Here is a 15,891-nt window from a genome sequence, read left to right as displayed (position 1 = left end):
TACAGCCGCAGGAAAAAAAAGCATCTTCAATGCCCAGTCGATATGCCTGCTAATAAATGTGTGTTTTGCTGATAAGCAAACAAAAACAAAGCAACGAAAAGCTTTAATACTGTATTTTGCTGACAATAAAATTGCAATACTGTTGTCTCTAGTGCCCCTTCGAGAAAAGTCTAGTTTTTTTGTTACTTACTTACTAATCTCGTAGCCGCCTGTTAATAGGCAAACATTAGCATTTTTACAATTTATGAAGGCTAGAAGCAGTTGAAAGATGAATTTCAGTAGCAGTGCGGAATTCGCGAACGCTGCTTGTTTTGAGGTGTTTATTCCTTGCTATTGCCTCCCGAGCTGTTCATTTTATTTTGAGAATATGTCATCACGACCAATTCTTTACTTAATATGTTTACTCGATTTCTTGACAGTTATATTTTACATGAAATAAAATTACCCCGTTAGCCTCCAAAAACCTAGCTGCTCGAAAATGGAAAAGCCAATTTCAATGCAGAAAATGAGAAACAATGAACCATTACTGGCAATTTAGTAGTTTTAGTTTTCCTTATATCGGGGGTTCTTTCGTACCGTCTTTGCCAAAAGTAACCAGGCTGCATGTTTTGCTTCTCGCTTGTATTCTAAAGGAAGCATGGATTCCCAGAGGATAACAACTTGTTGAGAAGTGAGGACAGGAGCTCGCCTTTACTTTCCACAGATTTGCATCTTCAGAAGTGGTACGAATTCTCTGCTATACGACTGTGAAGCAGAAAGGTTGCGGAACCTTTCAGAAGTCGAAGATTACATATACCTCGGTGTAACACTAACGAATAAACTTAGCTGGAACAAACATATTGACACTTTGTGCTCATCTTCTTTCCGTAACCTTTGTTTTCTTAGACATAAGTTAAAACAAGCTCCTTCCGACGTCAAACAACTAGCATATAACACCATGATTAGACCTAAACTTGAGTACGCGTGAAACTGTTTGGGATCCACACACTAAAACTAACATTAATGTTCTCGAAAGAATTCAACGCAAGGCTGTTCGGTTTATATTTTCTAAATATCGCAGCACTGACTCACCATCTACCCTAATGCTTAAACATAACATACAGTCCCTTGAATCTCGGCGCAGAATACACAGGCTAAAATTCCTCTTTCTACTAAAAAATAATAAATTATCAATGGCTCCTGATTTGTATCTTAAAGACGGCATCGTCTAGGGCAACAAGAAATACGCACACCGAATCACTAACACCTTACTTTGCCAGAACTAACATTTTCAAATTTTCTTTTTTCCCGCGCACCATAATCAAATGGAATAACCTGCCATTATCATCCCTTCAGGACTTTGATTCCTTAGAAAAGGCCATGCATTGATTTGCTGTCTTGCTTGTACTTGTGTAAATTTTATGTTCATGTTTTTGCACTTTATGCTTTTCTGTTTTCTTTTGGAATTGTTGCCCCTCCTGCCAGGACCCTTCACTGGGTCTGCAGTATGAACAAACAAATAAATAAATAAATAAAATAAATAAACACGCAGCCTCGTTACTTTTCGCAAAGACTGTACATGCGTTCAAAAGGTCATCGTTCACTCTGCTTTTCATTTTGAGCGTTCAAGGAAAAAAAAAAGTATTTTTAGCACTAACCCTACTAAGCAATCACTCCCTGTACAAATTTTTCTAGTTGGGAGTAGCGGCTTTTAAGGCTTGAGTAGTCCGCATTACGGCATAGTTCATGTAACATAAGTTAGTCACTTTTTTCAAGTATTACAACAACCCCTGCTCCCGCTGAGTGCTTTCTCCGATAAAGTGACTGCTCGAAACTGTCATTGTTTCCACCTCGCTAATAGAATCAGGAAAAGATATCCTTTAAGAAATCAGTTCCGCTTCCTGCGCTTCTTTCTACCCTAAAGATGCATTTAACCTTCCGTTACGATAGGAGCGTGGAATGCGGAGCCGTGTCTTCATCTCGATGGCCTGTTACGGCGCTATTTCCAGAGGCTTTTTCTGCTGGTGCTTTGCAGAGATCGGTTTCCTTCCGTGTTACGTGAATTCCTTCGCACATACCTGCGTGCGAAGGCAGATTGCGAGGCTGGCTTTCATTTCTCAGAATAGGTACGTTTGTTCAATAGGGTGTATATCTGTCGCCTTTTCGGTAAAAACGTATTTCCTTTCTCACACGTGCGTCTCTAGAGCAGGCGCTGCAGCACGCTCTATCTGCAGAGATAGTGGTGTAGATACGTGCAGGCATAATGCGCCGGTTTTTAATCCTAGGGCTCCTTTTTCTTTTAGGTCGACTTTTCGACTAAGAACGCTCTTCATTCTCGCCTTGCGGCCGATAAAAGCTTTCTCGAGAGTATATATACTTGGAGCGAACGCATTGCGAGCCCACTTGACCGCAGTTTTGGAAATTGCAGACCCAATCATGAGCTCTTTGGTAAGACGCGAAAGTGACACGATGTTCAATTACCATTTTATTCAAATATTTAAGGATATGAGTAGTAGCATTCTCTAAAAGATGATTTTTCCTTTTCATTTCGCTAGCTGCAACTCTCAGTTTATTTTTTTCGCTTTAGAGTTCTGTTTGCTTTGGTTTTAGGTAACTTCATTTCAGATTTTTGCGATGGCTATAAATCGCTTTTTTACACCTTCATATTGATTCATAGTTGTGTTACCATTATGGGATAGCTAACGTAACACCCCATAGAAACAATATCGCAAACGTCTATCCTTTCTGTCTTAGTTATTTGCATTATACTCAGAAGAATCTTGATATTTACAAGGCCCGCATGTTCTCACATTGCCAGCTGCAGCCGAGGAATGTTTGATGCGGAATACGAGGAGCGTCTTTGATTTCACTGAAGCTAGCACTAACACATATCTTAGGAAAATGGAGTCGCATGCTCACCATCTTAGAATACGGTGCTGTTGCTCAGAAGACTAGAAATGTTAAGTGTTTCATTCCTCTAGTGACTGATGGATGCATATACTTAAATCTAAACAAACGCCTGAGTTTGTTTTTAAATTATGTTTTACGCCCTTTATTTATATACGAAAAAGATTTGATGTATTCATCTCATTGGAGCACTGCAACAAGTATCTATGATTTTCAGAGCTTGTCGAGAGGGCTGCCAGGTTCCGTCGCAATTTTGTTCAACAAATTCAGAGCTTCAGCCACTCGCTTAAAGCGGGAGTAAAGACTGTTTTCAACTTTATTAAGCCATTCAGCACATGTAGGTATGGGGAATTCTAGAAAAAAAGTACATGACAATCACAGCGAAAATAACAATAAGACCGCAGATACCCAATCTTTATTTTATTGCCACATCAAACTATTTTTCGTACAGCGCATTCGTCGAAAGACTGAATCACTTTCCTCTGCAAATTCGAATGCGTAGAACGCATCTGTAGAGAATTGCCCGCCGAAATAAGTAATGCGCACATTTTACTTGCATCCGCACCAATACCCATAAAAAATAACCAATAAACAAAAATTACGCAGGCAACTCTCTTCGCCCTCTTCGCCGCACTGGCTGTGGTCATAACTTTGCCAAAGGTCGCATACGCCGGCGGCTACGGAGGCCTCGGTTACGGTGGACTCGGATATGGAGGCCTCGGTTATGGAGGGCTTGGCTACGGAGGCCTAGGAGCTGGAGGTGTTGGTGGCTTGGGCGTCGGCGGCGTGGGCGTCGGCAGCAGCGTGGCCCTTCTCAGTGGAGGCCCTGCGTTCGCCAAGGCTGTGGCAGGGCCTGCCTTCCTGGTTAGGACGGTGCACCACGTTAACAAGGTCAACCCTGGAGGAGCCATTCTCGCCCATTCTGGCCTCGGAGCAGGAAAGGGCGTTGGCTACGGATACGGCGGTGGCTACGGTGGATACGGCGGATACGGAGGCTACGGCTACAAGGGCTGATTCCTTTACGTATTACGTTATTGCCTTTTTTGCTCTTTTTCTTTCGAGACTTAGGCTACGAATACGAAGCAAGCCCTAGCGTTCTGCTTACCGGGAAGAAAATAGCACGGCTCCGGAATAAGTCTGCGAGAAAGTCCGTGCGGCGCTGATGGGCTCTTTACCCCAAGGCTTGTCAAACTATGTGAGGCAGAGCAGCATGTCATATTTACACCAGTACCTGAAGTAGATCTGCTTTTGGAACTCCATTTCAGCAGTGGTGGCCGATCTACTATTACCCGTTGGTGGTTCCACACGTGGACAAAAAAGCTATGAATATAAGCAAGTGAAGTAAAAGTGACAATTTCTGCAAAAATATTTGGCGCGTAAAGCACATTCTGTTGGAGGAATATTTATAGATGTTTCTAGAAAAAAAATTGCTCTTCGAAACATTTACATAACATGCATACCGTGTAAAACACAAGGTAAATCAATCACGGATTCATCTGACCGTGTTGAAATGCAATAAAATTCTTTTCTCTGATTTGTATCTTTTGTTGTTTCTGTCTCTGAGACTTTCCGTTCACCACCCATGCGTTCTAATATCTTGATGGGGAAAGAAAGCGTGGCTACCCAAAGCAGGTCTCACATTTCGCCTCATGTGGTTACTGGACACGAGAAATATATCCAGGCCAATAGTGAGGTACCCAGCGGGAACTTTGAAATACATCTTGGTTTTGTGCTCTCTTTGCCATGTATGAATGATGCCTCAAAAAAAAAAAAACAAAAAGAAGCAAGCGGCTAACACCAAAAAGAAACGCTCAGCTGAGACAATGTCGTGGCGTTCTGTGCTAATTTTGTCATCATGTAAAGCACACCATTTTCTTTGTTCGCTGTTCAACATATACGTTCAGAGAACACTGTTACGCATGGTACGCTTGCTACATCTCATTGCAAAATATTACCATTATTGGAAAAGGGGCCACTCCGATCATCTGTATACTCTGGCGCGCCGTTGATAGCAACGCTGTCACAAAGTTGCGAAATAACATTTCTCGACCCCGCATAACATAACAGGTAGCAGCAACAGGCAATAGCAGTTCGGAGTGGGAACGTAGTAATGAAGCAGGCACGCTGATACGTGTAACATGCACAGAATCAGAGGTCAGCTGTACACAGCATGCGTTCTGCAGCTTGCCGAAACTGTGTTATTGCGTTGCTGAAATATTTGTCAACATAGCTCTCAAAATACAAACCCTTTTACATTACCCAGTGGCGGGAGCTGAATGCATATCACGCATGATGTGTACCTTGAGCAATGGCTTGATTGAAATTTGTAATCATCACCCATCCCTGTAGAGAAAAATACTGTAACCAATTACCGGGAACCTGAGACAATTACAAGCCAGTTTACAAGAATACAGAGAAGCCAATGATAAAAATTGCCGTTATCGAAAGCATCCAGCGAAACTTCCTGCTTTCAACCTAGGGCGATTGCGCATTCACTGATCATGGCCGAACTAACTGCCCGAAATATCGAGATAAATTTTGTATATAAAAAAGCGAGAATGAAATCAACCATCTATTATACAGTTTTCATGCAAATATTTATTTGAGGGGAGCTAAGCAATTATGCCATTATTTAGATCGTATGACAAAAATTACACGTTTCGCATGTAGTTAACACAGCCATGAACAGCACACAAAGAAAGCAGTTGTCTCGTTACTCTATCTGCCATTATCTAAATTTCGTTTAAGAATCGCTATTTCCCTCAACAAAGAAATATACTGGGTGTTTCAGCTAACTGCAGGTAAAAACTAAAGAAACCAAATACTAGAGGCAAAAGTGAGAATCAGTTGCATATTGCTGACAGGTAATCTTTGTGTCAAAATAATTATTATGGAAATAAGGTTGTTAGGCTAAACTACTGAACACTGACAGGAAGCGAAGAATGGGATTTGCAAAATTGGAGTGCATCTTCAGAGACCCTGTTCCATAATTTGCGATAAGGAATCGCTCGCCTCTATCTTTTTTTCCAGCTCCATTGAAAGCCTGCCAGGCGCAGAAAACAAAATGAGTTTAGAGTACATCTTCACGCCATGATCAGGCTGAACTCTGTTGAGATTTCAGTCAATGAAACTAGCTGCAGTCGTGACTGTACAATTCCGTTGCAGCGGTGGGCCCATATTTCGACTGGGGTTTTTCCACAATCGTGTGCCATATATAAAATAGGACTATATTTTCTCGTTTTTTCTATTTCGTAGAAATAAATGGTCTAATGCGTATTCTTTTATCTCATGGTATTTATTGCTAAAAGCGTGAAGCACTGGCTCTAACTATACTTCATCACGAGCATCTACTGGTTGACGCGGGCAAAGAAATGATCGCCAAGATGTCGGTCTAGCGCTGTCCTCAAGCCGTAGAGATAAAGTCGCAATTTATTTCGTTTCTTCAAGTCAAGGATAAAAAAAACATGATCGTGGCCTCCGAATGAGCTATTCTCGTGATTGTGTGTATTTGATGGACTTTCTTTGGAACTGCTCACCTCATCAGCTGACATAATGTGTTCTCCATGTGTTGTCATTTCCCCCCTATGAACGAGTGTCAGATGCCTGATGATGGATGGATGGACGGATGGATGGATGGATGGATGGATGGATGGATGGATGGATGGATGGATGGATGGATGGATGGATGGATGGATGGATGGATGGATGGATGGATGGATGGATGGATGGATGGATGAAATATAGAAGCGTCCCATTTGAAACGGGATGGTAGCATAGCTATCATGCTCATTTTTCTCCCTATATCTTAATTATTGATTTAGATTGGTTAACTAAATCATCATTCTATTTATTAAATTTTTGTTTCCACATTACTAACATTATGTCACTTCTCTGCGTTCAAGCCACCAATCTTCCAGCCGTTTTTTGCTAGTTTCCACCGCCGGTCTATTCACTCGACCACTGGAATCTCTAAACCCCAGAGCTTCAAGAACAGTGACTGCGCCTGCATCAACTGCCGGATGGATACCATTACATTCGAGTATAATATGGTCAATTGTTTCACTCGAGTTACCACATACAGCACATGCGTCATCTTCATTGTTAAAATTCTTTTTGTAGCTGCGTGTTCTAAGGCACCCTGATCTAGTTTCAAAAAGTAGGGCACTGCCTCTTGAGTTATCAAAGAAAGCTTCCTTTCTGATCTGCATTTTCCACTTGCGGTATAATTCCACACTCTGTTTCTTTTCCATCGCATTTATCCAATTTTCACCTTCTGTTTTTCACCTGTTGCTTAATGCTCTTTATTTCTCCGTCCTTGTGACTAGCATACTTACTACTTAGTTTCCTAGTTCTTTTCCTCTTATGTGAGTCAACGCTTTTTAATTACAGATATTTAAATACTTTAGCTGCCCATCTGTTACTGTCCAATTTCATCAGGCGTTCCTCATATAATATTTTACTCTGAGCTTCCCATACTTCGAAAGATGCCCAGCCCATATCTTTCTTTGCCGCCTCATTTGTGGTTTTGCCGTGGGCACCTAGTGCTAATCGTCCAACGACTCTCTGATTTATTTCTAATGTCGACTGTACCTCTGATTTTAGGCCCAAAGCCGCATTTCCGAAAGTACGTCCGGGCACCATAATCCCTTTCCAAATACCACTCAAAACCTCATACCACAATGCCCTATGGTTGATTATCCCGGCATTTCTTCGCCCTTTGGACTTAAGTGATTGCTCATGCTTTACAATGTATGCCAATCCTTCGTTTACCCATACCCCCCGATATTTATATTCTGCTACTCTGGGTATTTTATGGCCTTGCATTTTAACACCCTGATCAGTTGAGCCGTTGAAAATCATCAGACCCGACTTAACTGCGCTAAAACTGAAGCCTAGAGCGTCCCCTTCGTCTCCGAAATACTTAACTAGAGTTTGCAATTCTTCCAGACTCTCAGCTAGCAGCAAAATATCAACTGCATACATCAAACCGAGGAGGCACTGCTCTACCGCATTTTCACCTAATCTATATGACAGGTTAAAACCTAGGTTACTGCCTTCTATCCTCCGTTCCAGGTTTTTCATATAAAGCATGAATCGCTGCGGTGATAGAGGACAGCCTTGTCTTAATGCTTTGCATACTTTGACATCTTCCGTACTTCTTATTCCTTCCCATGTAATTTCTACTTTGTTATCCCGGTATATTTCCTGTGGGAACTCTATTATCTCATAACCGATACTTTCTTCTTTTAATATGTTCCATAGGAGTTCCCTGTTTACGTTGTCGTACGCCCCGTTTATGTCCAGGAAGGCCGAATACAAAGGTATATTTTTCACTCTAGATATTTCGATGCATTGGGTAAGCACGAACAGGCTATCATCTAAGCGCCTACCATTTCTAAACCGTTCTGTTTATTCCAGCGCCACCTGTGGTGATATGGCAAGGGGCAATTGTTCTAAAGCACTGATACCAGTAAATTGTCACAGGTCACCAGGTCCCACTGCTCACACAATAGATAATGCGCTGATTTAATTTTGATGAAGCATGTTTAGTGAACCTAGGTAATATTTATTTAATGAAGGTTAATCCAATTGAACTGGGGATGCAGCACGCTTGTGCCTTCTTGCCGGATGCAAGAGTAGGACTGTATTGAAGGCGCGAGAAAAGTCTTTCATTCGCCACAGAAACAGAACTATCCTTGAAAGATCAAGTTGGTGTTTTTTTTTTTTTTTTCAGCGCGAATGTTTAGTTACCTTGGTTCTTTGCCGCTCTAGGGAAAATACAGCTGCGTAATAAGCTCACAGAGAGGAGACAGGACGAACGCTAGCTTTCACCTTCTGCTTTTATTAGTGGATCCTGCACACATACACACTTAAACATGTGACTCTAAAAGAAAGCAAGAAAATACGCCTAATCACACAAAAACTGCGATATGCTTCTGAACCAAGACATTTAACTCGTTCATTGAAAATTCCACAGACGGCTTAGAGGTAATTCGTCTCCTCTGCGGGCTGCCTCCTCAGAGGCTTCCAGACTTTCAGTAGTGTGCTCGTAATGGCGGCGATACAAAGCGAGCAACATTTCATAGATGACAAATAGGTTTTACGTGGCATTGTGTAAAATGACCAGCCCGGGAAGCAGGTTTTGAAGTTGAGTGTCCCGCCGGTAAGCTACTACTGTACCGACGGCGTGTGTACTACAATCTGGGGTGTTTGACTTATAATATTTCGCACTGAAACCAGTGATTGTTCAAAAAGCCGCACCATATCCCACTAGGAAAAAACTTCAGAATATTTTCTGAGGTTACGACCGAATTTCTGTGTGGTTTTCCCCGGGAAACTTGTTGTGACAGCAGAACAATCTGTAGTAACATCAGAAATTTCTGTAGCTATAACAAAAATGTGCTGCATAACTACATACAACAGACATAGACTACAGAAAAACTACAGAACTACAGAAAAATCTCACGCTTACGACAGAACTATAGGATATTTTATCATATTTTTGTCACAGTTCTGTAGTTTTTTTTTTCGACTGGGATGGTTCTGAATATGATTTCACTTTCTTGCATACGGTCATCACATTGATAAATTACCAAAAGGCTGTTTACGAATAATGCAATATGACAGAATTCTCAAGATTCATAATCATATAATGCCAAATATGACCTTTTCTTTTTTTCACGGCAACAAGAGGAAGGCTGGAGTCTTAAATACATGAAGGGCCGAAGTCAATTAAACGGCGCAACTGGACTCCTTGCGAATTCGTTCCAATTTGAGGATCGTACAACTTGTTCCCGTTGTACGTGTACTATGTTATACTCTTTCAATGTTCGAACTTTTATTGGTATAAATATCCAAACATGGTGATGCTGACTGTCATCCGATTACCGCGAATGTAACATTACTATCACCTGGAAATAGCTGGAAATAAACTTCGGTAATGTGACTTGTAGGCACTAAAGGGATGGCTCCAACATAATAGCGCACGGTAATAATTACGAAGGATATTCAGTTCCAACACGGACGCTGTAAAAAGGCCCTACGAAATATTCATTTATGTACATTTGAAAACAGGAAGCCTGCCGTATATGCCGTAGGAAGAAAAATACTCAACTAAAGCCTATTCCTGAACAAAAAAAGTCATGAACGTGTGTTCTGTGAAGCCCTCAGATAAATGTGTTTCTAAGCTTAATTAATACTTTTCTCGAGCGTGAGATGATCAAGTATCCGATGGGAATCGCTCTTTCCCTATTTTCGTACTTCATTTACCAGTTCTACATAACTTTAGCAATTTTATCATTTCGCGTCGTCACCTGTATTTGCTTTCGATGATTTCTATACCTGGTAGGCACAAACTGATCCCTTTCGTCTGAATTATACAAGTTAACTATAAGTTAGGGTGCGTCAAGTCCGGCTTATGTGTTCCTTACCAAGATACTTTGTTGGGCGATTTGGTACTTATTATTAATATAAACAGCGCGAACACAGGGGTTGTTTCACGTGACTGTTTCGTTTTCTTCGTGTTTGTTTTTCTGGGCCTTGGAGTAAACGGCTTAGGCTTAGTTGTGAGTCAGCGCATGTAATGTGGCTTTCTTGTTTCTTGTACTTGTATTCGTGTTCGCGCTGTTTATATTAATAATGAATTATGTGTTCCTCCGTGATGGGCGTGCAAAGTAATCGCCAAGATTTGAAAGCTTCGTTTCGTTTGGCCATTTATTCAAAGGTTTTTTGCTAGCACATATATGTACGCCCTCCCACCTTTTTAACCTGAACGCATGAGCGTCGACTATCGAGTTGATAGGTGCTGTATCACATAGCATAGCGGCGAAATGAGCGAGAATACGCGGGTGCGATCAATGCGCACTCCGATGCCGCTGTCCTCTGCCAGGCTGTTCTGGGAACGGGACCTCACCCCTGATTGTATTGAGCACCGTTATCTTGATCATCCTTTTTCTTTTCAGAACGCTTCCATCAAGTTAAAAAAAAGCGGTCATGCGGTAGCGATAGCGCTGGATGGAATGCGATATACGCCCGCTGATTATACTACTTAAGTATCAGCATTTTGTTTCTTTTTACTATGGGTCACTAGCACTTCCCTGTGGCATCATAAAGGTTCTTTGCTTATCAATTCACTTCGCTTACTTCGCTTATCAATTCACACCTTCCTCTCATACAGGAAAGCAGGCGATATCACGTCACCTTTTCAAATCTTTTTCCAGTGGTATGCAGAAAACAGAAGGAAATGCGACAACGCACAAAAATCAGGTGGGGTTAGATCCGGTTCGCCTAACAGCCTGGCAGTGGACAGATGAACCGGAGTGCTCATACCGCGCACGCACGTATTCTCGCTCATTTCGCCGCTGTGTTCCGCCGTACGGTGCTTATAAACTCGACGGTCGACGCTCGTGCGTTCAGGTTGAAAAAGTGGGAGGATGTATAGCGAAAAGGCTAAGCTGCACTTTACGTCATTGGTGATATAATAAACGTAACCTGATTTTTTTTCAGCCATTAGAATCACTGTCTGTGGTGAAAAAAAAGCTTCCCTCCGATAAAAAAAACGGTGGCGTAGCTTTGCACACGTCGAGCTGCAAAAGGCGATAGATTCAAACGCAACTCTGCTTCCTATCTGTCAGCTTTCCATTTCTCTTTTTACGCCTAGTCTAAAACTGCACCGAAGCTTCCTCAACAATGTGATTACAGACATCGTGCCTGTGTTGGCATCTACTACTGTCTTCGATAAATCGGCACTAGAAGACTCAGCTCACTGCAAAGCATTGTGGACATTGGACGTCTTCCTCTTCACTGGGATACCATCTTCTGAGCTGAGTATGAAATACGGTGAGATGCTATAGACTTCTTTTATGTTCCGCATAGAGACCTGTTATCCAGGAAAAGCATCCTTTCTTTGTTGGACGTGCTCTTTTAGGCGCTAGCCAGGAAGCACGTGCCATCTGCAACGATACAAGTAAACCACTCACAGTGATGAAGTCTTTGGTTTTTGGCGATTCGCTGGATCCTGTATCTGTACGGCGTCTTCCGTAGGGCACGGAATGCAATGTTTTCAGTGAGCCCGATAATCATCTTCCGAGTGAGTATATATATGCGCCTTGGAAATGCTGCGATCACAGTTGACGCCGTCCGTTCTACTGGAAAGTTCAGCAAGATGTCTTTGGTAAGGAGAAATATTGGAAATAGTCTTTTGTGGCGAGTTTTTCATTTTACATCGTAAGGACCGTATAAGGTAAAATAATGAAATGCATTCTCCTGAATGTTACATGTTATAAGGAGAAAAACGTTTGAAGGCCTACTTCATGGTGTTTTCTTTGAAGCAGTCGTTTCCTACCATTTTTGTCCTCTGAAAACGAGAAAAATGGTTCCCATAAAAGTGTTGTTTTTTTTTTTTTGTTTCAACGCTATGCACTACTTCTTACAGGCTCCGACAGTGAACCTTTCATGATACACTGTAAATTCATTTCAGCGTACTGTTCGCCAATGCGAAAGGATTTCAACAGACTTGTTCCAAACGAGCATTAGGCTCGAATGCCCAGCATCATGACCGCCCCAGACGTGTAGACGTAATTCTTAATGAACAGCTTTGCCTGAGCACTCAGTTGTGTGTCATTCCCTGAGTGATCCTACTCAGGCTTTTAATGTAATCGTAGCCGTGCTAACGTGGTTCGAATTCCTGCCTTGGTGCAGTATCACGTTATGACAACTGAAATATGAAAATTCTTTATTTCTTTCGCATCATATAGTCTTGAGAGGGTACAAAACAGAAAATGTGGCAATATGCTGCTTTCAGACCTAAATTGCCTACAGTTTCAGCAAAGGCACGTCAAGAGAAAAAAAAATAGAGGGACATGCACAATTACAAGAGTAGAAATAACTGGAAAAACAGGTTAGGTTACCATGATATCGAGGTTAATTTTCCGGCTCATTAAATTACAGGACTTATCATAGGAATTTTCGGAAAGTATCTTAAAGTATTATATAACTATCGTAAAGGAAATATTGATTCGTATAGTAACTAGTTGGAAAAACTGTAGGGACCAAAAGTTGTTTCCTATGTTAGAGGATGGATTCTAATAGATTATACGAAGCAGTTGGAAAAAAAAAAGAATTATAAGATAAAGCTTTCGTACATAATTATAATAGCCGACATGAATGCAAACTAAAAGGCTTTATTATAACAAACTCTATAGAACGCTTTTTTGTGTGTGAGTAAAATGAATGTTTGCAACATTCTTGTTACCCGCTTTTGCTCGACAAAAGTGTTTTCTATGCATGTCTTGCCTTATATCAGACGTACGGCATCATAGCTGCGGATTTCTTAATAATTCTTCACCGAATGGCAAATCTAGTTCTTTTTTTACCATTTGCTTCAAACAACGCAGCAACTATGGCACAGTGAGGTCAGTAGAAGCGACTTTGTGACAGACGCCCATGCGGCATTATTCGCATAAACATATCGCATTTCATTTCAATTGGAAAAACTTATTTCTTCAACTAACTAATCTTCAAATGCACATTAAACAATTGTTAATCTGAAAAGGATGACCTGATGTTTTCAAACTTGTTGTGCAAAACATACCGCAAGGCCACAGAAAGAATTTCCTAGGAGAACATTTCCTCCTACACTTTCTGAACGAATCTGATGTCGTGTAAAAGGTGTTCTGGGTTTACTGCTTCAAATACACTCCTAAAGCTATACGTCAAAAGAGTGTTAACATATTGCGTTTACATATTGCACCTCTGAAAAGGTGTTAACATATTGTGTTTATGTATTGTACCTAATATTGCTTTGGCTTCAGTACATCACTTTACAGAGAAATATGTGAATTACAACTCAAGATTTACTGAAAAATGCGCAGGCTACCGTGTTCACCCTCCTTGCTGTATTGACCGTGGCGATAGCCTATCCAAAGAACGTCGTATATGGAGGCGGCTATGGAGGCCTTGGATACGGCGGCCTAGGATACGGTGGCTTGGGATATGGCGGCCTAGGATACGGAGGCTTGGGATATGGAGGCCTCGGCGCTGGTGGCGTTGGCATTGGAGGCGTCGGTGGTGTCGGCGGCGTTGGCATCGGCAGCAGCGTGGCCCTTGTCAGTGGAGGCCCCGCTTTCGCCAAGGCTGTGGCTGGACCAGCGTTCTTGGTGAGGACGGTGCACCATGTCAACAAGGTCAACAGTGGAGGAGCCCTTCTCGCCCACTCTGGTCTCGGAGCAGGAGGAGGTCTCGGCTATGGATACGGAGGCGGCTACGGCGGATACGGCGCCTACGGTGGCTACGGTTATAAGGGCTGATTGCTGTATTTATTAGTCATTTCATCGTTTTTTCCTCACATTGTACAAATAAAACTCGACAGATAAATGAGTATCTGTAGAGGCGTGCTGGCTTCACATATGGAAACCGATTCCGGCTCTGGACGTTTGACACAGCCACAGCGGCGTAGTTGTCGACTATATGTCATAGCTAGCGTCATAGCACACTACATAATTGGTCACAGAAGCTTGGTATTTGTTGAACTGCTCAAGAATACAAACCCTGTTGGAAAGCTGCTCCTGCGTTTGATGCCCATTTATGTGGAAGGTGGCGTTCTTGGAAAATGGTAAGCATGCCTTGAAGTTTAGGGGAAAAGAAAGCCTTCGTTATGATGCGTCACACTTATTTCACGCTGAAACATTGAGGCAGAAATTGTAACAATTGAATCTGCTTAACACATTTCTGATGAAATTTCGAAAGCATGTACGTGATCGCTTTTTATTTCGGTTTCCAGGAATGGCAAATTCGAATGTCACGCTTCCTATTTTTCCCGCTGACTTTTCATCCCTTTTTCTAGACTTGGTCTGGGGAATGACACTAATGTGTCCGAGAGGATTCTGTATATCTTCGAAAGAGCTAGGCACACTTCCAGTTCTGAATATTAAACCGTTCAGCATCAACTGATACTGGGAAAATAAGGCTGGCTGAAAAGTAACTTTACTTCTTGTAGTAACTTCCGATTGCTGTATATGCCATGCGTAGCAAAAATGGAGGCGTCCACTGTTTTGTCGGTGACACACTGCTATTCTGAAAAGTCTCGAACGATTGTTTCCCTTCATCCTTCTTTACAGAAAAGCACGCATGCCTTGGGGGAGTTTACCAAAAGCGCTTCTTATACACATAACCACTCCAAGGGAAGATGAAGACTCGACACTGGGAAAGCGCGGTGCTGCGTACATGTAGATTGCAAAGACTTTCAAAGAATTGCATTAGGTTCTTATATTTTACTACTTGATTGTTTTCCATTGTAAACAATCGCAAACATATGGCGGAGAAGAAGAAGCGAATTCTACATATGCGCTTACTCGCAACTGAACATTCGTTCCACAATTCGAAATATATATTTGCATAACACGATCTACATAAAACGTAAAGTCGATAGCGTCAAAGAACCTTTACTAAACGGATGCATCGTAAGGAGCTTCATGACAAAGGGTGCAAAGGAGCCAAGAGACAACATATTCACGCACTATCGGCAGCAATACCACACGTACCGACGTGCGTGAGCAAAAGGAAAACTATTTCAGCTCCATTACGTAATCCAGTCGATTGACATGTGCCAACGCAAGTTGTAAATGCACAGCCTACTCGCTGGTCTCGATACAACACGACTATATATATCGTGTCATAACTGCAGTCATTCCTTCATTTTTAAGCATGTGTCCCGTTAATTATTCCCATCGCTGTTTTTTTGAAGGAAAGTAATTCTATTCTGGTTTAGTATTAATAATAGAGTACCTACTCAAATGCCAAAAAAAAAACCCTTCCAATGTGAGGTACTTTTTGAAGACGTGTGATTTTAACATAATGAATAAATATGCCAGCAGTGGCTCCAAATACTGTCACATATCGCTTTCATCTGCCAAGCCCTTTACATTCCGTGCTCCGGAGTGCCATCTCATAGCAGTGGTGGTTGTGCAACCAATCTTTTTTTTTTACACTGGCAGCATACTCAAACAT

The 15,891-nt window shown here is 41.8% G+C and overlaps 2 protein-coding genes across 2 annotated transcripts; both read left to right on the top strand.

Annotated features, from left to right (window-relative positions):
• The first annotated feature begins 2,415 nt into the window (after positions 1-2,415).
• On the top strand, positions 2,416-3,900 carry LOC146196181 (uncharacterized). Its single transcript, XM_084596943.1, has 2 exons — positions 2,416-2,427; positions 3,493-3,900. Exons 1-2 carry the CDS (start codon positions 2,416-2,418, stop codon positions 3,898-3,900), a joined length of 420 nt encoding a protein of 139 aa, XP_084453069.1.
• Positions 3,901-12,049: 8,149 nt separating this feature from the next.
• Positions 12,050-14,246, top strand: LOC146196180 (uncharacterized). Its single transcript, XM_084596942.1, has 2 exons — positions 12,050-12,058; positions 13,758-14,246. Exons 1-2 carry the CDS (start codon positions 12,050-12,052, stop codon positions 14,190-14,192), a joined length of 444 nt encoding a protein of 147 aa, XP_084453068.1. The 3' UTR covers positions 14,193-14,246.
• The last annotated feature ends 1,645 nt before the right edge of the window (positions 14,247-15,891 follow it).

The sequence above is a fragment of the Amblyomma maculatum genome, chromosome 3 (genome assembly GCF_055883805.1).
Source record: "Amblyomma maculatum isolate TAMU_Amacu chromosome 3, ASM5588380v1, whole genome shotgun sequence".
Classification (NCBI taxonomy): Eukaryota; Metazoa; Arthropoda; class Arachnida; order Ixodida; family Ixodidae; genus Amblyomma; species Amblyomma maculatum.
The sequence above is the reverse complement of the archived record's forward strand: the minus strand, read 5'-3'. Positions and strand labels throughout refer to the sequence as shown.